Source organism: Artemia sp. Qi Xiang Cuo, chromosome 13 (assembly GCF_049724085.1).
Source record: "Artemia sp. Qi Xiang Cuo chromosome 13, ASM4972408v1, whole genome shotgun sequence".
In the NCBI taxonomy this organism is placed as follows: domain Eukaryota; kingdom Metazoa; phylum Arthropoda; class Branchiopoda; order Anostraca; family Artemiidae; genus Artemia; species Artemia sp. Qi Xiang Cuo.
Genome location: NC_142806.1, coordinates 32,660,836 through 32,685,496, shown reverse-complemented (window position 1 = coordinate 32,685,496; position 24,661 = coordinate 32,660,836). Strand labels below are relative to the sequence as shown.

The 24,661-nt window shown below is 35.6% G+C and overlaps 1 protein-coding gene across 2 annotated transcripts in view; it reads right to left on the bottom strand.

Moving 5' to 3' along the window:
- LOC148945204 (double-stranded RNA-binding protein Staufen homolog 2-like) overlaps positions 1-24,661 on the bottom strand; it is a 67,642-nt gene that overhangs the window by 29,654 nt on the left and 13,327 nt on the right. The window contains exons 3-8 of one of the 2 annotated variants that reach the window (XM_089099309.1): positions 21,490-21,645; positions 15,880-16,061; positions 12,164-12,374; positions 10,706-10,815; positions 7,243-7,311; positions 4,487-4,667 (exon numbers count right to left, since the gene is read on the bottom strand). In XM_089099309.1, coding sequence (XP_088955435.1) covers positions 4,487-4,667; positions 7,243-7,311; positions 10,706-10,815; positions 12,164-12,374; positions 15,880-16,061; positions 21,490-21,645 — 909 coding nt within the window. The remainder of the gene's footprint in view (positions 1-4,486; positions 4,668-7,242; positions 7,312-10,705; positions 10,816-12,163; positions 12,375-15,879; positions 16,062-21,489; positions 21,646-24,661) is intronic. The other variant, XM_089099310.1, reaches the window with a different exon arrangement.

Sequence of the window (24,661 nt, the reverse complement as noted above, 5' to 3'; positions counted from 1 at the left end):
TACATATATATATATATATATATATATATATATATATATATATATATATATATATATATATATATACACTTAAATATGTTACTTAATAGCAACATATTTATACAGGTCAAGTTGAAGACTGAAAGGTTGTATTTGAAGCTGGAATAGACCAAGGAGCCAAAATAGGGCCCTCTATTAAGATCAAAAACCTCCAATATGAAATTGAAGGCTTTTCTATGGAACTAACAAGAGAATTTCCTAACTATAAGAGATAGTAGTGGTCTTGGATTTTTCAAAACAATTACATTTCTTGTGGTGCAAAAGCTAGTTCTGAGTAATCTTTCTGTTTCTACTGAGAGCCTTTGAGGTATACATTTGAAGCCTTCGAGGCATGCATTTGAATGTATACCTGAATGTACGAGGTATACATTCAGCCATTTTTTTTAAATGTAAATTTTATTCTACAATAAGCTTCAAAATCAAGATTATCGTTTTATAGCCAAAACTTCTTTATGTAAAACTTAGACAAAATATTAAAATCAAAGATCAGGTGAAAGATTCCTATACAAGACTGGCTGTGCAACCGGAATAGTAACAGTAAAAAGTTCACAAATGATGTAATGAAATGACTGTTTAACAATCCTACGGTTGTACAGTCTGACGCTCATTACTATTACGTTTTTGTTTGTTGCGCTGTAATTGGTTTAACGAAATTGGTTAAAATTTGTGGCCCAGTCTGTTTGTTCGAAGAGGGCCGAAGACAAAAACAAGCAATTTGTATCTTACAACTTACTTGCACAACATATTTATAAATATGTTATATGATTTATTTATATTTATAAATGATTTAGTTCAGTTTTTGGAAAGAAGGTGGGCTCCTACAGTGGGTCTTGGCTCAAAATTATTTTCAGTTTTGCTTTTCGCTGATGATAGCGTACTTGTAGCTAAGTCTGCCCAGGAATTACAGATTTTGTTAGATTTTGTTGCAGATTACTTAGAGCTAAAGAAGCTCCAACTTAATGTTAAGAAGACAGAAATAGTTATTTTTGGTAAAAGAAAAGATAAAGAAAGTAATGGTAAGTTTATGTTTAAAGGAGATGAAATAAAGATAGTTGAAAATTCAAAATATTTAGGTTTTGTATTTCAAAATAATGGTAGTTGGTGTGCCCACATTAAAGAGTCAGTAAAAAGGGGGAAAGCGGCTATATCAACGGTTTTTAGGAATGGTACAGTTATGGGTATTAAAAGTCTAGCAATGCATAAGAGGATATTTTTAACGAAGATTTTGCCAGTTATTCATTATGGTGGGGAATTATGGGGGATGGAAGCGGCAGAACAGCTGGAGACCCTTCAGGTAAGTTATTACAAAAGGCTTTTCGGCCTCCATAGGACTACACATACCCAGTTTTTGAAAGGGGAGCTAGGGCTTTTTTCGCTCCGTAAACATAGGCTGGTTCAGGTAGTTAGATTTTGGATGAAGATAGTGCAGATACCACGAGGTAAACTTATTAGAGAGGCCTATGAAGAGCTACTTGCTTTAGGGCGCAAGAGGTCGTGGCCGTTTAGGGTTAAATCCTTATTAGACAGATTAGGATTGTCATATATATGGAATGATGGTAGAGGCCCCGCTAATAGTCAGATTGATATAATAGGAATGGTTAAACAAAGATTAGAAAATCAGGAGATACAGATATGGGGGGAATGAAATTGAGAGATTCAAGACATTAAGTGTTCTTAAGGAAGTGAAAAGGGGGTTTGGACAGGAAATCTGCGTTAAATTTAATTTGCCAAGTAAGTATTTGTCATATTGGTTGCAACTGCGGGCCAACTGTTTGCCTTTAAGATGGAGGAGTAAAGTATTTGAGAGAGGTAAGGGGTTCCCGGTGTCTAGGTACACGAGTCCCATTTGTAATATTGAAGAGGAATATCTGGACCATTTTCTGTGCCGGTGCCAGGGGCTTACTGATTTGAGGGAGGGTATTTTGGGGAAAAGTAATTTTTCACTTCGGGGCATGTTGTCTCAGACGGTACCTAGCCTCGTGTGTAGATTATGTAGATTTGTGGATCAGGCACTAAAGATAAGAAAGGAACTATTGTGAAGAAGATTTGTTATGGTTTGGAAAAAGAAGGCTGAAGGGAGTTTTATTTTTTTTTTCCGTTTATATTTGATGTATAGTGTATATGGCCCTGTATAAAGGCTTTTGAATACACGATTATTATTATTATTATTATGTGTGTGACATTGTGTGTAATTATGCGAGTTAGTTTTTTAGTATTATGTGTGCTTTTGTGCTGCAATTATTATGTTATTTTATTTCTATTTGCTATGGGCTATGTTTAGTTATTGTTATATATGTTATTATCATGTGTTTTGACTATATATGCAACTGTGTTTTTTTGTTTTTGCCATGGCCCAAAGAGGCTTTTGTTTTGCAATAAATATCTATCTATCTATCCATATGTTTACACTTTTAAAGATATCCTTTTTGCATTAAGAAAAATATGGAGCCGTTTCAAGGAAAAAGTTATGCATACATACATACACAGTTGGTCATTTAAAGAGAGTAGGTAGATTTTTGATGTTCCTTGTTCCATGGCTTTAACTTCAGCCGTTCAGAGTCGTGTGTCATCTTGTGTAATTTTGCATGTGTCATAGATACTAAAAATGATACGACCACTCCTGGGGGGGAAATGATATAATTTATTATCTTGAAATGTATATAAATATGACGTCGCTCAAATAATTTGAAAAAAAAAACTCGAAATCGTGACCTATCTATATTATTTATTCAGGCCAGAAAATCCCAAGGTACCAAATCCCGAGGAATGGGTACTATTTGAAAGAAAAAGATGGCTTTAAACGATTGTTTGCCTGTTATTTCAAGCAAATTAATGGTCTTATATCAATTCTATATTTTTGGTCAACCTTCTTAAGACCATAGGTGGGCAGGCCTTGTTTGCCTCTCATTACAGACTATCGAACGGTCCTATGTCAATTTTAAATTCTTGGTCAACATACCTGAGACTCCAGGGAGGCAGGCATGCCTTTCCAAAAACTAACAAACAAGTATGTGTCCAATAAGAGAGTCATGCTTACTCCCGCCATTTACCCGTGCCGCAGCCATTTAAACATTTGCCATCTCAATTACTTGGACTATCTGTTTTGGCTTTTCTCTGTCTACAATTAGCTATGTCTTGATGCAACCTACTGCAAAATACTTGATAACTTCAATTCTATATATTAAGTCCTGAGACTGTAAATAAGCAATTGCAATGGAATCAAGAAATTCTGGCGTGAATTCAATTCCTTCTTCCTGTTTATCCTTCACAGAATCATGCATTTTACAGGATTAATATTCTACTAGGATTCATTGTGATTTTCGTTTTGCTTCTCTTATAACCACAGATTTCGTTTATGATTCGATATGATCGCCGCTGTCACTTGTCTTCTAACCGTTAGATTTTATTATTCATTTTGGTTCATCATTGCTTCAAACATTTTTTCCGTGCCTTGCTGAGGAAAATTTTCGTTTGCACTTGAATGTGATTTTCCTTGTCGCTTGTTTCATACCCTTTGCTTTAGCTGTTCAAAATCATAACCAGCAATTTCAACTGAATTAAGCAATTCTGGCGTGAATTCAATTCTTCCATACACCTCGTTCACCACAGATCTCGGTGTGCTTCATTTTTGTTCGTCACTACCTCAGACATTTTTTCCATGCCTTTTGCTTTAGCTGTTCAGATTCATTAATCCTCTTGTATAATTTCACATTAGGTCATAGATATCAAAAAAAAAATTCAATGACGTTATATATAGTTCAGAAGCAACAAGGCATGTTCCATTGCATATATCCTCTGAAATATCGGTTCGGAATTAAAATCAGCCATTTCAACTGAATTAAGGAATTCTGGCGGGAATTCAATTCTTCTTTCCTGTTTATCCTTCACAGACGCTAAATAACACGTTCCTTTAATCCATTATAATTTTAATTTGTCTTAGAACCATAGATTTTGTTGTGCAACATTTTCGTTTGCAGTTCATTGTGATTTTGGCTGTTGCATCATAACTGCTTCTTCTTTTCTAATCCTTCTTTTCCTTTTACATGGCCAGATGATTCCATATTTAGACCTCACATAGGAGTAAAATAAATCCTCCTGGCCAGGAAATCGTTCAAAGATTTTTGTTGATTTCTTCGTCGCAAAAATAAAGTTTGCTGAGATTTTCTTGACATGGACTTCAAACTTTGAAAACTTACGGCGGCAATATTAGTTATAGCGGGTCGTTCCCTTAACCTCAACCCTGACAAGAATCAAATTAAAGAAAAAACTTTCTCAGAAAGATTGTAAATCAAGTTGCTGCTAGAAAACCCATGTAACTACCAAACACTTTTGAAGAAGTTTTGTGCCATTTTCGCAAGAAGTTAATACCCTTACAGCGCGATTATGACCCTGAGCATTAATGGTACTCACACTAAGAGACTCATAGAATGAATTAAAAACTACTTGCATGTCTCTGTTTGCTTATTTTCAATCAAAGATGGCATGTTTTTCAATTCATTAAGAGCTTTTGTAGCGGCGTCATGCTTTGCGGCTTGTGGTGTTGACCCAGTTCCTTCATACTCGCGATCAAGTATTTTGCATGTTACAGTGAAAGAATCCGAGAATCCAGGACCACGAGGACGAAACCTCTGGAATGAAGGACATTCGTTAAAAAAGAAATAATAAATACACGTTTAGCTATAGAATTTGACCTTGGAGGAGAGTCCAAGTTAGCAGCTGAACTGAAAAACCCGTTTTCCATATATTAAATATAACGTTTACATTTCGTTTACAAACAATAACGTTCATCCACATAGCAATTTATAATTAAAATGTGTGGGAGGTTATCGGTCTTGGGATGGGGCTATGAGACTAACTCTGGGTTCAAGCAGCCTCTTTTTAAAAAAAAACAACAAGATCTTGCGTCGGGAAACAACAGCTGCGACGAAATATTTTAACCAAACTAAAGAAAATAGTTTGACTTTTAAACTAAGGAAAATTCGCAAAAATGAAGACGATAGAAGTTCAATAAAATGATTCTATGTATGAATGAAGCCATCCTGTTGTTTAATGCCAAAAAACTGACTGAACTTTTCTTGCAGCGTAAACAGAGCACTTTGTTCATGTTGTTTCTCATCAATGCAATTTCCATCTTTGTTTGTATTTTAATGGATAAAACAGCCAAACTTTATGCACATCAAGGTGAGTTTTGTCGTCTTATCCCAAGGTATGAAAAATATTTTATACTATATGATAAAAAAGATTAGCGGCCCATTTCAATAGTTTTTTTTCCCAAATTCCACATTCATTCTATTTTTATCTTTTCTCTATTTTATTTCGTAATTGTTTTATGTATTGGCGTTGCCTTATTTATGCATGGGACCAAATTTTAATGTTTCTTTAGTGACGATTTGGACTCAAAATGCCAATTCTGGTTTGTGATTCTTCATTTAATGCAACGAATTTTATGGTGAAAGATATCATCATTAGAATTCGAACTGATACATCTTAGTGAAAGCTAAATTTCTGATCTGTAAAAGAAATAAGCCAAATATTCAATCACAAGAGGGCAATTTTTATCTGGCAATGTTATACCGAATAACGAAGCGCAATTCGGCTCCTACTAGAACTTAGCTTAACTTTATGGTTTTTCTTCATCGGCTCTGTGTCATAAAGATAGCCTTAGTTGTTTTATCAGTTCTTAACCCTATCGACTGGTTAGCTTCATCTGTTTTTAGTCAAAGAAGATCAAATACCTGTACACAGGTAAATGCTATGGGTATTGGTTGTTTGAAGGAGATGTAGGTGTGGTCTCGGCATGAAGTGTTACAGGCGAGAATCGCTAGTATGAACCGAAAATAGTTAGTATGGACAATAAATCGTGCAAAAATGGATTATAAGATTTACCCAAAGACTAAAAAGAGTAGAGACAACATTAGAAAAGAACAATTTTATATCAAAATTAGAAAGTAATTTTTTTCAGGTAGGCGCAGAGATGTCAACGCGTTTTATAACTACTCAAAGATGATTTTCTGTGTCAGGAAGGTGTCACGCTTTCATTCCTAGCCTTCAACAATTTTAGTTTTCCGGTTAAGAAAACTAAATAAAAAAGATCAGTTAGAGATAAATGGGGTTTTAAAAACAATTTTTTTTAGTTTCCAGAGAAATAAATCAATGTCAGCTTGGTGTCCAAATGCGAGGCTTATATTCAATGGCATATCCAGGATTTTTGTTTCGGAGGGGGGAGAGGGGTACACAAAAAACTTTAAAATACGCAATAGAAATTGGTTTATATGCATTTCTGATACGTTTTTACGAGTCAGAAAAAAATTGGGAGGGGAAGGGATGGTTTAATCCCCGTAACCCCCCCCCCCCCAGGATATGGCTTTGCTTATATTATAATTCTGATAGGTCACTTTATTAAGACCGATATCGTTCTTTTTCTTTTTATTCTTATATACAATGGCATATCCAGGATTTTTGTTTCGGAGGGGGGAGAGGGGTACACAAAAAACTTTAAAATACGCAATAGAAATTGGTTTATATGCATTTCTGATACGTTTTTACGAGTCAGAAAAAAATTGGGAGGGGAAGGGATGGTTTAAACCCCGTAACCCCCCCCCCCCCAGGATATGGCTTTGCTTATATTATAATTCTGATAGGTCACTTTATTAAGACCGATATCGTTCTTTTTCTTTTTATTAGGACAAAAAAAAAACATATTAAGTAAATATAAATCCGATAGTAGATCATAAACAAAATGAAAAATCTTTCCTTTTCGTTGAATTTGGGGACAAAAAAATTTGGGGTGAATGTTTCCACAAATAAATATAATAAGTAAATATAATTAACAGGCTAGGTAAGTTAGGATACTGAGACACTAGCGTGTCTGATCTACTGTGGTAACTCAAAATACGTTGTTATAAACAGAAGCGCCAACTGGAGAGAAACTCCAGATTTAAAAAAAAATCAAAGACATCTTTTCCTTGAAGAAAAAATGCCCCCCCCCCCCGCATTTTGAAAAAAAATCTTTCAGCTTCAATATAACAAAATTAAAAACAATCCCTACTCTCTTCTAAATTTTTGTGAGTTGGTCCACATGGTTATTTAACACAAGAGATCAAACAATCAAGAAGACGCTAACCTTTCCAAATAACATTTTTGCTTCACGTTTGACTTCATTAGTCTTAACCTTAAAAAACGAGAAATGGAACGGGTACTCACATATCCACGGGGATCGAACATCCTGGGATTGCGGTAAAATGGTCCTTTATAGTAATTGTAGCCACCACCCTAAGATAAAGAAAAAATGCGCTTCAGTATTTAAAAAATTACACTGATAATGAGTTACCTAGGCAATGACAGCAACCCTTCAAAGCACAAAAATCACTAAAGCACAGAACAAATAAAAATTTCTGCTTTTTATGACCAGTACCAAGCTATTGAAGTAAATAACAACAATAAAAGCTAGGATCATAACAAACAACAAGCTTCTATCCTACAAGTTTTCCAGAATAAAAACATAAAACTAACCGTCTAAAAAGATATATGTTTATGTTACCGTGAATGTCCTAAAATTGGTGAATGTCGATATTCACCCGTCAATATCGGAAATACCTTTGTTTTTCCTTAGATTTAGGCAGCGTTGCCAGTCAATCTTTTCAATTTAATGCAAGCTTTGAAAATGACAGGTTAGGTTAGATTTAATTAGCTAAGGTTTTAAACCCATTTCTGATACTTGTAACCAGATTTAACCAAACCTAAACTAACATAACCTAACCTAACTTTAACTTTTACCATCATAGCTTGCGTACGACTGAAAAAGTTGACTCGCAAATCTAATTGAATCCAAGCTGAGAAAAGGAAATTGGAAGATTCACCAGCGAATGTTGATGTTAATCAGATTTCGTACATTCACAGTAACATATATAAACAACAATACTTGAGCATCCATTATTACCAAAAATGTTGGTAGATGTCGATTCGTTAACAGTCTTACCAATACAAGTTTGATTCCTAAACATCAGTTTCGACAAATAGAGGTTCTCAATTATAAAGCTTCGCAACATCAGGACAATTTATTTTGTTATCTAATATCTAAAATTCACTAAATATTCTAGCTACGGATGTGTTTTATACTAGGAATGTAAAGCGAAACTGTAGGAAAAATTCTGGTAATCATGAATTCGAGGTCTCTTTCGCAATTGGAAGTTTCAGGGTTCTTTCTTAATTATTGGGTAGAGTATAAAAAAAAGCTAAAGAGAATGTCAAATAAATTGTTTTATAATGTATGAAGCAAGGATTCAACAGAGAGAGAAAAAAATGCAAGTCTATAGCATTTTTATGCAAAAAAACTATACGGTTTTATTTCTTCGTTTTCCTGGAAACTTTCAATCTTGAAGCAGAATTCCAAATTCTGACATGTGTTTTTATTATCACTGCTATTTGTACCAGATTAAGTTGCATAAAAGGGGATTAATGATTTTTATTTACTGGCCGGATAGCCATATTCTAATTTGTCGGAAGACTGCTTGCTCTTGCGCCTAAAGGTCGTAATTGACCTTTTCACACTCCTGAACATCTACACTGCAAGATGTTCAGTCGTAATTGACCTTTTCACATCTACACTGCTCTGCTGATCATCGCTTTAAAAATCTAACTACAAAATAAAACAATTACAAAAAATTACAGTAGCAATGTCCTTTATAATGGGCCATTGAACAACTCTCTATGATTTTTCATTTGGCTATGGAGAAGAAAAAAACAGAAAAAAGATGATCCTTATACAGAATATCGTGCAGCCACTTTCCTTGTTTTTCAAGCCAATGGATTTTCCTTCTTGTTCAAGCCAAGGGACTGTGAATTTCCTGTTAAGGGTTTTTGACCAAGGCGGTACCAATAGTGTACTTTGTGTTTCAATCCAACGCCCTTTTAAGAGGTTTCAGGCTATTTTTTTGTTACTATGGAACGTGTTCGTCTCTTACTAGGTTGCAGCTACTGCTGCACCCATGACTTAGCAAATGAGTTTTGTAATTTTCTCAGAAGTACGAAAAAGTTGGATAAGATCTTTAGGCGTGACAGCGACAAATTTCAAAAATATATGGATAGCTTATTTTCTGAGATTAAACCTGCAGAAATGAGCAAAAGGAAGAATATACATCGGCAGGCATCTGGACTGCTTCCAGGCCTGGGTTCTCGTTGTTTTTATTTTTCCCATAATTACCTGATATTTTCCGTGTAATTTTTCCTTTTCCGTTGATTTGACAAACTTACATCTCCTTCCCTCAATCCAAAATTCAAAGTCCGCAGAAAAAAGTTCCCGTCGGCGTGATTCTTTCAAAAATCAATCCTTGAAAGTAAACATTTTTACATTGTCTGAAGTTTATCAGGGTCATTGTCAAATCAATTGTCATTGTCAAATTCAAAAATCAATCCATGAAGGTCAACGCTTCTACATTACCTGAAGTTTGTCAGGATCACTGTGAAAATTATTTGTCATTGTCAGATTCAAAAATCAATCCGTGAAAGTCAACACTTTTACATTGTCTGAAGTTTGTCACGGTCATTGTCAAAGGATTATATTAACAGAAATACCTTACTTTACTCACAAGTATATTGCCTAAAAATAAGGTATCCAACAAATAGTGGTAACAAACTGAAAGTAATGAGCCAAAACATTGTTGTTTTTTATCTACTGAACTCTGAGAGCAAATTTTCTTAGAAGCCGACCTGACTTAAACCATTCTAAAACACCTTCAAATATTTTTTGTGGCCAAGAAGGTAGACAGACAACTAAAAACCCTGAACATATATATACTCCGTGTCTAAAATCAAAGTTCCCTGTGCAACATGTGATTTTGAGACAAACCTAGAATTGTGACCACTTGAAGGAAGAGATATATGTTTTACATGTTTCAATATAAAAAAGAAAAAACGCAAAGCAAATTTCAAAATACATTTTAGTTGACAGATGAAGTTTCGACTCAGCTACTGAATAGCTGCAATATCGTCGTTTTACGTTGCAAGATTAAAACCGCACTACTTCAGAAAAATATAGCACCCAAAAATTGTACAGGGAACATCAAATCTAAAACATCTTATTCGTACAAAGGTGAGAATATCCTGTTCGCTGGCAAAATGAATAATGATAAATAATTCGAAATGAAAAGTTTTGCACTAATCCGTATCTTCCTCAGTCGGGCAGTTAAGTCTTATTGAAAAGTGTTGCATTTCTGATACTTCTACTGGTTTAATGCAATTCTCTTTCGTCTTTTTTATCGATAGGTAATTCAATTATATGTTTAATATATCAGTTTACATTCAATATAGGGCCTACTAAATATTCAATATCAATTAATATTCAATTCTCTTTGGTCTTTGCTGGGATCTATATTTCAATTAGCTGGTTATTTATTTGATCTAAAATACAGTTTTGGCTAATTTGACCATATAGACATTTTGAAATAGTGCAACTTTATGTCGTTCAGTTCAAAATATCGAATTTTTGGCTAGATCTTAAAAATTTACAGAATTCTCACCAGTCTCATAACTTTTGGAGATTATTTTCCTCTATAGTAGATCTACTTGTTTTATTCTTCTTTGTCATTTCTATAATTATAGAAAAATCTAATAAGAAATATACTTTGGTGTTTAACTCAACAATTTTTTCCTAATATAGCCTACTTACCAAAGAGGGTCCGGTCATTGGAGGAACTTGCCTTTCGACAAAATGATACGTCGCCGGGACACCAATTTTCATAGCTAACGCATTCAGCTCAACCGTCGGTGTGACCACTGCTGAAAAAAGCATGCTATGTGTCATAATACGATTAAAATAATTCTTTTGGCGACTTGCTAGATTATTACCTAAAACCTTATCCATAAAGTTTCATATAAAACTGAACAAAACCAGGTCCTTTTCTTGGAATTAATTAAAAAAAACTTTTTCCACAAAATAAGTTTTCAAAGAAAAGTAAAGAATTCCGTTAAACCAAAAATGAGCAATAACAAAATCAAATAATCTACCAAGCTTGAAACTACCACAAATCAGTATCGATAAGTAAATAAAACCAAAAACGAACAGAAATTACAATAAATAACCGACTCAAACTCAAAACGAGCAGAAATTAACATGATTAAGGACTCAAATCCCAATGGCTTCCCAAGGCCAGAACATAATTTGCACTTTACTGAAAAAAATATAAAAGTTTTTGCTTTTATAACTTTAATAAATCAAATAATATTAACATTTTGATTAAAAAATATCAGTATAAGTATATTAAACGGACAATGCTCATTCTATTTGTATTTTTTGGCTGCGGGGGAGTGTCCTCCTCAAAAACATAATTTATATCTGGAAATCCACTCTATCCTGAAACCTATACTGAATGTAATCTAACCACTAGTGACATTACATCCTAGTAATTTACCATCCAGGATATTTCGTTATTATGATTTAAAATGTCCAAGGAAGAGTTACCCGATATTTTCTGGAAATATTTGGGTATTCAAAACTGACCTTTCACTTAATTCGATTTCAAATAGAAAGTGATAGCGACCTTCAAGAAAAACTAGGAAATAATGCAACGATTAAAATAATTTAATTCAAAAAGACGAAAAATAATGCTAAAGAGCAAAATTTTACCAGAAAATTCAACGCAAAGTAGTCCCGAAAAATGTAAACCATTTGGTTTTATATAACTCTTATCACAATAAACGATTTTGCGGTCTAACGGCCTTGTCTTCAATTCAAAAACACCGGCTAAAATATATTCATAAAATACGATGCACTCATAACAATTTTTCAAGCAAAAAAAAAAGTCAATGACAAAAATAAATGACAGTTACTCCAATATGTATTTTATATTACTAGCTTAATTTTTATTCGTCAAAAATGGAACAGGTTATTAAAATAGCACCATACTAAGGTTCTTATTGCTTTCAACAAGAGACCTTTGGAAACACGGCTTAAGCCCTTAGTCCCCAACCCTGCGTGTTCCCCAAGTAAGTATGGATTAATGGATTACATCGTACATCTTCTTCTTTCTCCGATGTATGTTATGTGCATAGAATCCTTTTTATCATTACGAAATTTTGACCATTTTATATTCTTAACAGTTTTTCGCTGAACAGAATCAATACTTACTGCTACTAATAACAGACGGCATATTTTTCACCTTTGGTGGAGGTCGAGGATATTTAGTCTGAACCAATGCTTCAGCTGCTGCTGCGTGTTGCGATTTTTTAATACTACTGCCATAGGCTTTGTATGTCTCCTCACCCAATTCCAACATCACAAAAAATGTCTTCTTATGCGCTTGACCGCTTTCCTCGACCAGTCGGTACTGATGTTGTATCTAAAAAAAAGAAAAAGAATTTTGTGAAGTAAGTGGACACTACTTTCAAATAAATGACAGTTTGTAACCAAATAGCAACTATTGTTGACATATTTTGAGTACCAAATCGTATTTTCGTGAAAAACAAATAAATATAAACTTTCTTACAATTCGTAGGCATTTTTCAGAAATGACTGCTGGAAAAAACTAAAAACTCCAAAAACACGAACCGACTTGAATGCTAAACAAGTACTTGTATGAGGGCAAAGGAGGACAAAATACTTCGTTGATGCCATAATCTGACCAATGATGGTGTGCAAAGCCACTCAATAGAGTGCATATGGATCAGAAATGTTGAGCTACTACTTTTCCAACTATGCGCTGTAAATTATGTAACTGCTGATCGACTCCAAATCTGTTATGTGTATGTATTCAGGGGGTTGACCGATTTGGGTCTTTAATGAACTAGAAGTTTGTGTTTTCACCCTTGCTTGGTAAGTTTCATTTGGTCTCCATATACAAGGTCAAACAAGAACCGGTAGTTCTTTATGCTCCAATGTCATGTCTCTGTCAGCAACGAAAGCCGAGTTTCAGCAGATGTTCAAAAATTTTTCTTAGCCAGAATCAATCAAACAGGTTTAGTGTTCGGACATCTGTGGCTTTCAGCGACCAGGCTTTTGGAGCCGAATTTCTCAAAAAGACTTTTAGGCTCAAGCTGCGTTCAGATCTCAGATTGAATTTGAAAGATCAAAACTGTTGAATTTTTGACAAATCAGAATTCAGGTTTCAAAGAGTTTGAAACTTAATCTAATTCTGAATCCAGCATCTGAACGCAACCTTAGCTGAATAGGGCAGCTGACGATAATAATAATAATAAAAGAAGAAAAAAAAGAAAGAAAGAAACGCAATAAATAAAACCTCATATTTTCTTTGTTTCCAGTGGTAACCTCCATTACAAACTTTGGGTTTTCCTGAATGACTCTCGGAGATCTTATAAGCCATGAATTTACCATGTAGTTAAAAAGTTAAAATCTTTTTAATGTTCCTCAATCAAGTTAACTCTTTCCTCTCCGACCGGAATACATCCCCAGATTTGATGATGTATCTTATTATAACCAATCCACATGTATAGAACAGGGTATCTAATGAAATTTAAAAAGAAAGAAAATTTGAAATGAACATTGAATACGATCAACAGAAGAAAGTTTAGGCGCAAGTGACAAATACATTATATAGTTTGGGCATAAAGAAATTTTCCCGTATTTTATCAATCTCACCCTATTTTTTGTCAAGACTGCAATTATGCTTTACGGCCACCAATAAAAATAACCCTAATACTCCCCCGACCCCCCCCCTGGGTATGGCCTTGACTGCACAGGTACTAGTCACTACTTTTTCTTAAATTTTGCCTCCAGGAGAGTCCTCCAATCTGACTGTGATGAGGAGGGTAAAATCCTAATATTCCATCCATTTGTTTGTTGTTGCTTTCTTATCATTCATTACAAGAACTAAATAGGAAAGTAACAAAATAACAAGGTTGTCTGGTTAATTTTCCATACTAACTCTGAACCATTCCAGCCAATACATCCAATATTTCTATTTGGATATCACCTACGTTGAACACAGGGGGCATCTCAAATTTTTAATTGGTTGTGTTTCGGGAAATAATGGGCGTGGAAGGCGTGTTAGTTGCCTTCCAATCACTTTCGACTGTTAAAAATGGCACAAGCCATTCCAATTTCCAATCGAATGAACCCTTTTCGAAGTTTCTACGACAACTCCTTCGATACAAAGTGCCCTGCTCTAAAGGAAAAAATAATAAATAATAATTTGTACCAACATCGTTCTTATAGGCCCTCAGGGCATAACTTTAAACCCTTGCCCCGAGGTTTTTGGGGGAGTGTCCTCCTCAAAAACATATTTTCTATCTGGAAATCAACTACGCTGAACAAAATGGCTATCTCAAAATTTTGATGGCCTGTATTGGGGGGAATGACGGGCGTGGGGGGGGGTCTAGTTCCCCTCCAATCGCTTTCGACTATTAAAAAGGGCACTAGCCCTTTGAATTTCCAATTTAATGAGCCTTTTTTGAAGTTTATATGACAACGCCTTCTATAAAACCTTATATGCCCCCCGGGCATAACTTACAACCCTTGCCCTGAAGGCTGTGGGGGAGTGTCCTCCTCAAAAACATATTTTCTAACAGGAGATCAAATACGCTTAACAAAATGGCTATCTCAAAATTTTGATTGGATGTGTTTGGGGGAATGATGGGCGTGGGGGGGGGGGGGCTAGTTGCCCTCCAATCACTTTCGACTATTAAAAACGGCACTAGCCACTTCAATTTCCAATCGAATGAGCCCTTTTCGGAGTTTCTACGACAACTCCTTCGATACGAAGTGCCCGGGTATAAAACAAACAAAAAATACATTGTGCAAACATCGTTCTTTACTTAGGCAGCGCTATTGCGCTGCCTATGAAAATATATATACTCTTTATAACTCCTATATATATACCTCTTTAATATTCCTTTTACATTTAAATAAAGTATTAGTCTAGGAGAATTCAGCCTACTCGGATCGGATTCAAATTGCCTTAAAAACACTCAATTATAAGTAAATTAATATATTTCTGAATATAAAACATTCTAAATTAATTTGTAGGTTAATTTCAGTCAAGTCAAGTTTCATGGACACTATTTTGCAGCTTGCGACAAACTCTGACAGTCCCCGTCCCCCCCCCCCCAAAAAAAAAAATCTATAGATAAATCATCGGACGGAGAACTGAAAAAGCACACGTTAACAATTCATTAATAAAAAATTGTTGGTCCTTGCTAATTGAATAGCCAGAAATTATTGGCCTTATTACAGTTTTTCATTTCTTTTTTTTTTGGGGGGGGGGGGGATAAAAGCCCCCCCCCCCCCTATGCAGCCTTGAATAATTCTTTTGCATTTAATTTCTTCAGTAGCTGATTTTTCATCTTCCTTAATGTACTAAAATATAGCATACCAAATAAATAAGTTAGAAAATTATTGTTATATGAATACCATTTGGATAGGTATAGAATTAGGAGTTATGCACGGTTGTATTGACTCGGACTAAAATAGGGTATAGCTACGATAGCCTAAGGCAGATTGTCGCTGTAATGAGCTGTCAATAGTAGTAGATTTTGAAGTTCTATGGCTCTAATGATGGTTAGCTAACACTAAAAGGTCATTTACAACGAGGTTAATTTGATACGGGATTCAGTCCATACCTAGACCCAGTACAACCTAATCCTAGTGAGTGTATCTTATATTTTATTTAAATCTTAAGTTTCAGGCATTGCTGTAATTTTCTTGTCTTGAAATCCCAGATTCTAGCTAATCAGACTTCCCTAATGAAGAATTCTAATTGTTTAAAGTTTTTTTGCGCTTTTTTGGCGTTTTTAACAATTATAGTAACCATTTTTCGAAATAAAAATTATTTTAAACAATTACAGTTTTGAAAATAGTAACCATAACAACAACAAAATACTACAGCTTACTTTATTGAACCTAGCAAGTTCATTAACTAGGCACATTGGGGTTTTTTCCTTGTTTGAGTTTGCCACGCGGGGGGCTTCTTTTTCAGCCCCCATTTCTTTAGTATTCTCTCCTTCACTGCTAGAAGTTACAGTTCCGCCCTCTGTGTTGCCGCTTACAGAGAGCTGACGTGTATCCTCAATTCCTAAAAATCAAAAACACAGTTTAAAGACAACACTTATGAACTGAAATAAAAGCTTAGCTTCCAAAAAAATCAGGCGTTTGACAATAAAATCATCTGAATTTTAAGTAAACCAACTGAAAATAGCGCATTACAGAAAACACAAAACGATATAGGAATTTTGGTACAGTAAAAGCAAACCGATTAAGGACACTTTTTGAAAAAAAAAAGAATTTTAGGAGTGTTGCTTTATTTTTTTCGTTTAAATTGTTATCACTTCTGCATAATGAGCTGAGTCCAATGACTGGATCTCGTTTTTGTTCTGAAAAGGATATTTCAGGATTAGCTTGTAGACATGTCGGAAGAGAAGCCACCTTGATAGTATTAGGACTATAGACTAGCTTTAGAATTTGTATCATAGCTTGAAATTTTCCGTTGTATAGAGAGAAATAGCCGGATTTCCGAAATTCATATTTTGGTCTAATTATTCTTCATTTCGAGTAATAGTAAAGTGTGTTTTTTTTACAGTTTAAAATTGTATATTACTCACTATTTTTATTATAGCTGGTGAGACACATATGTTACCCGATAAATCTATCAATTATTTTTGTATGTTGTTCAATGAATTTACGGTTATTAAAATAATGTTTATTTTTAGCTTAAGTTTTAGGATAATTTTAATTGTATACTGAAAGTTACTGATACCACAGCTGTAACACTATGAAAAGCGTTATAGACTAGCTTGTTGTTGTCAGGCTACGTACACACTTTTGACTCGTAAATCAATATTCTTGTTTTTTTTATACTGATCTTTGGGTGTTTTCAGTAAAGCGCTAGTTTTGATCATACTAAACAAAAAAATCGCGAAGAAAGGAAACGAGGACAATTAACAGCCAGTGAAAAAATTGAAAAATTATGCAAATATTTCGGTCAAGACCTCCGCTTGACCGTCCTCAGTGCAGAATAAAACTTATAAAAATATAAAACCAAACCTTAAAATAAAAACACCAAACTAAAATTGGACGACCCTTTCCTAGTAACGGTGAAAGGGTAACTGAATAAAAAACACAAGTCTAAATGGCATTTCAGAATTTCATTTTGCGTAAAGCACTTTTAAAGGCTGATCGCTTTCCAGTTTGATTGTTATCAGAGACTCTATTCGATTGCACAATATAACTTTGTGGATGTATGTAAAAACGATCAGAATTAATAATTTTGTCATAAATGGGACTTAGAAAAATTTCTCCAGTGTCTTCCTTTCCTAGATGTTTTAATTTTCAATAAGTCTCCTGGCCTTGAATTTTCTATTTATAGAAAGCCTACGCATAACGATAGGTATTTGCATTTTTCCTCCAACCACTCTCCCTGCATAAAAACAGGAGTTGTTATTTCTTTGGTTGACCGAGTAATAAGAATATGCTCAGAGCCTCACATAGACTCAGAATTGAACTATATTAAGGACATTTTATTTTGCAATGGCTACCTTATAAAATTACTTGAGACCATTATAGACAGAAGACGAAAAAAGGCAGAGGGGAGGGCATCAGGTCCACAAGCCCCAACAGATACCGTCCCATTGGTGGATGATAAGAAACTTTTCACTGTTCTACCCTACATTCCAAAATTGAGCGACAAATTGAAAAGAATCCTTAAAAAACATAAACTTAGCGTCGCCTTTAAAAATTCAAATATTACACAGAACTTTTTTAACAACGGCAAAGATAAAACCAGCCCCATTCTGGGTAGTGGTGTTTATAGAATTCCTTGTTCTTGTGGCTGTTTTTATGTTGGTAGAACCCAACAGCAATTGGGGGAGAGGTTATCCGAGCACAAGTCCTCAATCGACAAGGCAATGAGGTTACGCCAAAGGCCTGAGGTTTTTGATTCCGCCTTGGCGCAACATGTGTACGAGAATCCACACCATTTCATTTTGTTTGATGAGGCCTCTATCGTTGCCCCCGTTAACGGTCTCACGCAAGTTTTCAGGGAGGCAGTTGAAATAAAAAAGCACATTCACCAAAAGGTAGCTCTCAATAGAGACACTGGAGAAATTTTTCTAAGTCCCATTTATGACAAAATTATTAATTCTGATCGTTTTTACATACATCCACAAAGTTATATTGTGCAATCGAATAGAGTCTCCGATAACAATCAAACTGGAAAGCGATCAGCCTTTAAAAGTGCTTTACGCAAAATGAAATTCTGAAATGCCATTTAGACGTGTGTTTTTTATTCAGTTACCCTTTCACCGTTACTAGGAAAGGGTCGTCCAATTTTAGTTTGGTGTTTTTATTTTAAGGTTTGGTTTTATATTTTTATCAGTTTTATTCTGCACTGAGGACGGTCAAGCGGAGGTCTTGACCGAAATATTTGCATAATTTTTCAATTTTTTCACTGGCTGTTAATTGTCCTCGTTTCCTTTCTTCGCGATTTTTTGTTTATCATGATTAGCCAGTGTGGTCTCAAAAATTATTTTGATCATACAGACATAGGAATATATTATCAGTTGGTTTATTTGCACTAGTTTTACAAATATATGCAAGACAGACTGTGAAGCAATAATTCTTGTTCGTTTTAAGTTTCAACTTCGCTTTATGCCTTCCTCAGAAAAACTGTTTTTTTCAAAAAATAAGCTTTGCCCGTTTTCAATTTAAATTAAATTTCAAAAACAACACTGCCATGATCTTTTTTTTTGGGGGGGGGGGGCAGTCCCCCTCATATACGAAACAATTTCTATTCGTTTAATGTTGCTTCTTACTTCCAGTTGGGTTTTTTTGTGACGGTTTTCCAGCTAATGCCAGGAAATCTTCATCCCCACCCCGTGTAAAATTTCTCCTGAAAAGTTCCACCAGAAACTTTCCTTCAAATGAAAAAGTCTTCCCGTGGAAAATCCCCCCTACAAAAATCCGACTCTAAAAAAATGTCCAATATTCCCCAATAACAAATAGGCTACTAGGTTATATGCGAACAATGGGCAAACTGAGTAACTTACAAATCTTTCGTCGGAGACTATGGAAACCAATAGAAACAATGAATTGACAAACCTGAATATTTTCACTTAATTTTTTTTTTCTTTTAGTACTAAAAGAAAATGTAAACAAAAATGAACACATTTTTTTATCCAGAAATTATAAAAAATAAAATCAAGCTCAAAATCGCTCAAATTTTGGCGGTCAATCGTAATTTTTTGGCGTAGTAGGAAAAACAGCATTTACTAAGAATTACCGTAGTCAGTCTGAACAAAGACAGGTTCTTCACATAATCATATAGAAGGCACAAAACAACGATTGAAAAAAAAAATGCCCAACAAGGACTTGAGGCTTTGAAGTCCTAATTCTAAGTCCAATTCTCTACCGATTGAACTACGAAATCAATAATCTAATTTAATCTATTGTTTTTTTTACATAATTGCGTAATTTAAAGCCCTTTTCCCAGGGACTATGGAGGGTTATGCCATCACCAAAAGCCCTTTTAACAGTTCTGAAGAAAAGGCTATCTCAAAATTTTGATCGGACGACTTTAGGGGAAGGAGGCTTTTTGGGAAGGGGGGTTAGCTGCCCTCTAATATTTTCGGTCACTGTAAAAGGGCACTAGCAATTTTAATTTCCGTTCAAATCAGCTATTAAACATCTCTATGATGTTCCGGTAACCCACTAGCCCTAATAGAAAAAAGGAGACACATTAGTGCTGCCCATGCAAAAAATGGTTTTCCTTGTTGTTCAAGGTTGGGGACTCTGATTCTTTGGCCATACTGATTCTATGGCCATAGTTTTTGGCCATACTGATTCCAATGGTGCAATTTCTATTTATGATCTGACACCGTTTCCGATGGATTTCCGGCTCTTTTTCAAAATCACAACTAATTCGTTTTCGCAATAAACTTTTACTTTTAAGATTAACCAAAATAAGCTATCATTCCCGAATCAGTGTCAGATGGCAATTTTTTCTCTTTAGGCAGTTTTATCAAAACGCGTTTTCCAACTTTTGGTTACTATGGGCTGAGGTTTGCTCTTTACTAGGTTGCAGCTACTGATGCAACCATGATAGAAGGCACAAAACCGTGATTGGAAAATGAGATATGCCCGATACCAATACGTCAGATACCGATTCAGGCGATGCCGATACCGCGTACAGCCTTTTCTCCAGGGACTACGCAGAGTCATATCAACACCAAAACCGTAGTTACTGAACCTTTGAAGTATGTTGAACAAAACAGCTATTTCAAAATTTTGATCAGACGACTTTGGAGGGAGGGGGCTAGCTATTCTCCAATCATTTTGGTCACTTAAAAAGAGCACTAGAAAATTTAATTTCCGTTCGAATGAGCCATTAAATGTCTCGCTAGCCCTGGTAGAAAGAAAAACAAGGAAAAAAGGAAATACCCACGGAAAAAAGTGATTTTCCTTGTTGTTCTAGGTAGAGGACTGTAATTATCCCATATAAGGTTTTCAACTACGCTCATCCTAATTGTGCACTTCTCATTTCGATTCGACACCATTTTTGAGGGGTATCAGGCTCGTTTTCGAAATCATCATGGATTTGTTTTCGCAATAAACTTTTACTTTTGAGATTAACTGAAACAACAGTTACCATTCCTGATTCAGTGTTTGATGGCAATTTTTTTCAAGACGTGTTTTTTAACTTTTGGTTACTATGGGTTGTGGCTCGCTCTTTACTAGGTTGCAGCTTCTGCTGCAACGCTACAACCATGATTTGATCCCTTTGGATTAGGTTTTTGATACATGACAATAACAATTCTTTTATATATTTTTCCTTATGTTTCGATGGCGAAGACGACTTTCAGAATGACAAGGTAAAAATGTTGGATTGCTAAAAATTAAATATAAAAGCTTTAACTTAACATAAAACTGTTTTTATAAAAAAAAAAAGACAGAATATCGAAATAAAGTCGGAAGCTGTTCATTTTAGAACAACACAACAAAGTCATTATTTAGTCTGATAATTTCTAATGGAATTGAAGAGAAAAAAAACTGTTAACAGTAGGCTACAGTCTTTTAAGAACATTAATACAAAATAAAAAAAAAAAAAAAAAAAAAAAAAAACGCTAATTGATAAACAATCTTCCGACTAATTCAACACTGGAATCACATTTTATGCATGAGAGTTCCAAACCCTAAATAACAAAATATGGAGGCAGCAACAACAAGAAAAATAATTTAGTAATGATCCTACTACAAGGTAGAACAAATGAGCAAAACAGGAATATTTTACCACTTTTCTTCTGAATTTTAGCCCTCATCGCATTTTGAATTAAGAGCTGATTATAGACAAGCTTCAGTTAGTCAAGAATTTTTTTTATAAATATTTATACTGACGTTTTTTTTTAGAAAAAAAGATTTAGAATCGTTTAAGATTTATATAAGAAATGATACTCGTCGTTTTAAATTGAATATGAAAGCAAGTTTAAAAATGCATTGTTCATCACACTTACCATCTTTTTCCTCCTTCTTTAGAATGATTTCTCCCGTCTTCACATTTTGATTTTCTTTTTCTGGCTGGACTGCTAATCTATCTGGTTGAAACTGACCATTCACTGGCTGTTGACCAAATGGCTTGCCACGATTTCCAGGAAAGTGGTCTCGACTACCTGCCAGCATATTTATTTATAAATGCAAATAACAGTTAACAGTAAGGTATTTAATTCTAGACATACCTCTATACAGGAAAAGGAAAAGGCCCATTCAGGCTTGTTCATAAAACCCACAAATGGGAGAATACTAAAAATTGAAACCAATAACTTCCTTTTTCGAAGTTATAGACTACCCTACCCTCCGACCTCCTCGTATACACCTGTGATAACATGCAGTAAGATTCTACTCGTTACAAACACTATTTTTTACTTTTTTTCGTCTGCCATGAGATATTATAAATCATTCAATGCCTGCAAATTAGATAATTTTAAAATGTGAGGAAATTCGATACTTGCATCTTTCAATTTCAACTAAATTGTCCTATGTATTCAATATAAAACTTTGTGTAAAACAGAAAAAAAAAACATTTTGGTTTTGTCCTTTTAATTACCTGCAACTCCAAACGACCAAGCATCGGCGATTCCTACGAGGAGGACTAAAGTAAACCCTCTTTAAGAGTTGAAGTCTAAAATGGAACAGAAACTTCAGTCACGTATTACAGTGGTTGTAGGCGGAGCTGAGAGCTCGGCAGACGGGATCGGTATTTCTAGTAAAGGAGAACGATAGAGTGTCAAGTTTTTACCCGAGAGTATTTCTGAAACAGAGGACAGTAAGGCAAGGACAAAGCAAGCGGAAAGAAAGGCAGGGATGAAGTATTGCCAGAAATTACAATGGGTACAGTGCAGTTCAATCAGCTAATGACAACACTGAACACCCTAACAACGAGCTTGGTGGGTCAACCTGCGGCAAATCAGCAGCAGTCTACAGTAGCATAAGCAACAATTAGGCCCAAGCTAATGAAGCTGACAAACAATGACGGCATAGACCCATTTTAAGTATTTTTGAGAGCAATACAACGTCAAGTGGCTGGCCTAGGGACCAGTGGGCTACGCAGTTATATCCAAATTCTGTCCAGTCTTGCTTCGGAGACGATGTCAAGCTTATCGGCGGATACATTTGCTGATTATGATGCGGTTAAGAAAGGAATACTTGAAAAGTATTCTGTCACAAATGAAAGATATCACATAACCTTCCGAAGTGGAAGAAAGAAAGAAAAGGAGTCCTATTGAGAATTTGGATGGAAGCTTGCACCCAACTTCAATAGATGGCTCAACGTGACCTCGCTGAGAGCGCAGGCAGAGAGTCTGGCGACAACAAACACCCGGCCACCCAGAGTGGTTGTACCATTAAAGGAAGTAGAGGTGATTTTTGAGCTTTTACAGGTGGGAGCAGTTTGCGAAGGCAGTACCATACTACCTGCCCCTTCGTGAGAGGCAGTTTAAAATTCTTAAGGGGGCTGTTTCTTTTGCTGAAGCTAGTACTCTAACTCGTAAAACAACAAAAGATTGTTTGAAGACAGGTGGCACAAACCGAGACCCGCACCCGGGCATGGAAGGAAGGAAACAGATAAGTTTTGATGGCAAATGTGAAGGAGGAGAAAACAGTCATCAAGCGAAAGCTGAGTCCAAGGAAAAAAGCTCGCGCGAGAGTCACCGAGCAGAAAGCAGTAGAGCCTGCTTTGTGTGTGATGACACGTTACACTTTCCAAGAGCTGTCCGAGGAAAAAGCCGCAGCCAGATAATACGCGACAGGGTTTCCTGCCTGAGAGCCCGGAAAGGCCAGATTACCAGGAGTCCTCAGGGGCAACGGTACTTTTTCACGGCAAAGTAGACGGATGAGATGTCAAAATGCTGTTGGACAGTGGAGTGAACATAGCAGTTCTGCCCTAGGAGTTGGTACCAGAAGAGTCGTGGTGCTGGGAGGAGTTCAGAAGCTTAAGATGCGTCCATGGCAACACAAATACCCTACGATACTAGTGGACATATAGGTGAAACAAGCAGATGGTTTGCTTGTTGAAATTCCAGTGAAGGTTGCAGTTTCGGATCGGATCCCAAAGAAGCTCCTGGAAGGAAAAATTTTCCAGAGTCTTGGAGGCTGGTAGATTTGGATTTTAAGGCGTTTGTGACAACGAGAGCCAGAGCAAACAAGCAGGCTGAGTCACAAATAGATATTTCGGAGGCATGGCACTTTGACTTCAAAGATTCTGGAAATATTTTTTCGGCCAAATGTTTATTTGGACGTGCAAAACATTGCTGATAGTGTCATGACTGCCTGATGACAACCAGAAAACGCCAGATAGAGAAGGTGCCATTGCAACCACTCCCAATCATTGAAACTTCTTTCCACAAAATAGGAATGGACCTGGTGGGACCTCTAAAGGGCAGTGAAACTGGTTTCAAATGGATCCTAGGGATAAGCGACCATGTGACCAGATATCCAGAGGCAATCGCTCGACCCATTCACAGAAGATAGCTGACAAATTGATCAAGTTTTTTTCCCGGGTGAGGATATCTTCAGAGATCGTGACCGACAATGGAAGTAACTTCATCTCCCACGCGATGCAGAAACTGTGTGTGGCTCATGGCATTAAACCCCTTCGTACCAGCAATTACCACCCAAAGATGGATGGATTGGTTGAGAGCTTAAATGGGACTTAGTGCAGATGCTAAAAAAAATTCGTCAGAGACAAGCCAAAAAAGTGGGATCAGTATCTTCCATATCTTTTGTTTGCCTAAAGGGAGACTAAACAGGCTTCGACGGATTTCTTTCCATTCGAGCTAATTTGTGGGCATCACGTCAGAGGACCGCTAGATGTGTTCGAGAGGAGTGGGAGGAGAAGAAGAAAGGTATTTATCATTCTTTTTTTCCTTGCATAGTGTTTTTCATCTTTTTATGCTATTTTCTAGTCTTTTTATGCTATTATGGTATTTTATGTATTAGTGATTTAATCTAGTTTGTCTTAATGCTTAGTTATCTGCTAGCAACAATTCAAATAAACTTTGAAGCTGAGCATCTGTTGCATAAAAACCTATTACAGTGCTACTTATGTCCTTCTATTTTTGCAACAAAAATGTTCCTAAAGTTTATATTTATCTTAATTCTTGAAAAGTTATCTTATTTTTTTATTATAAT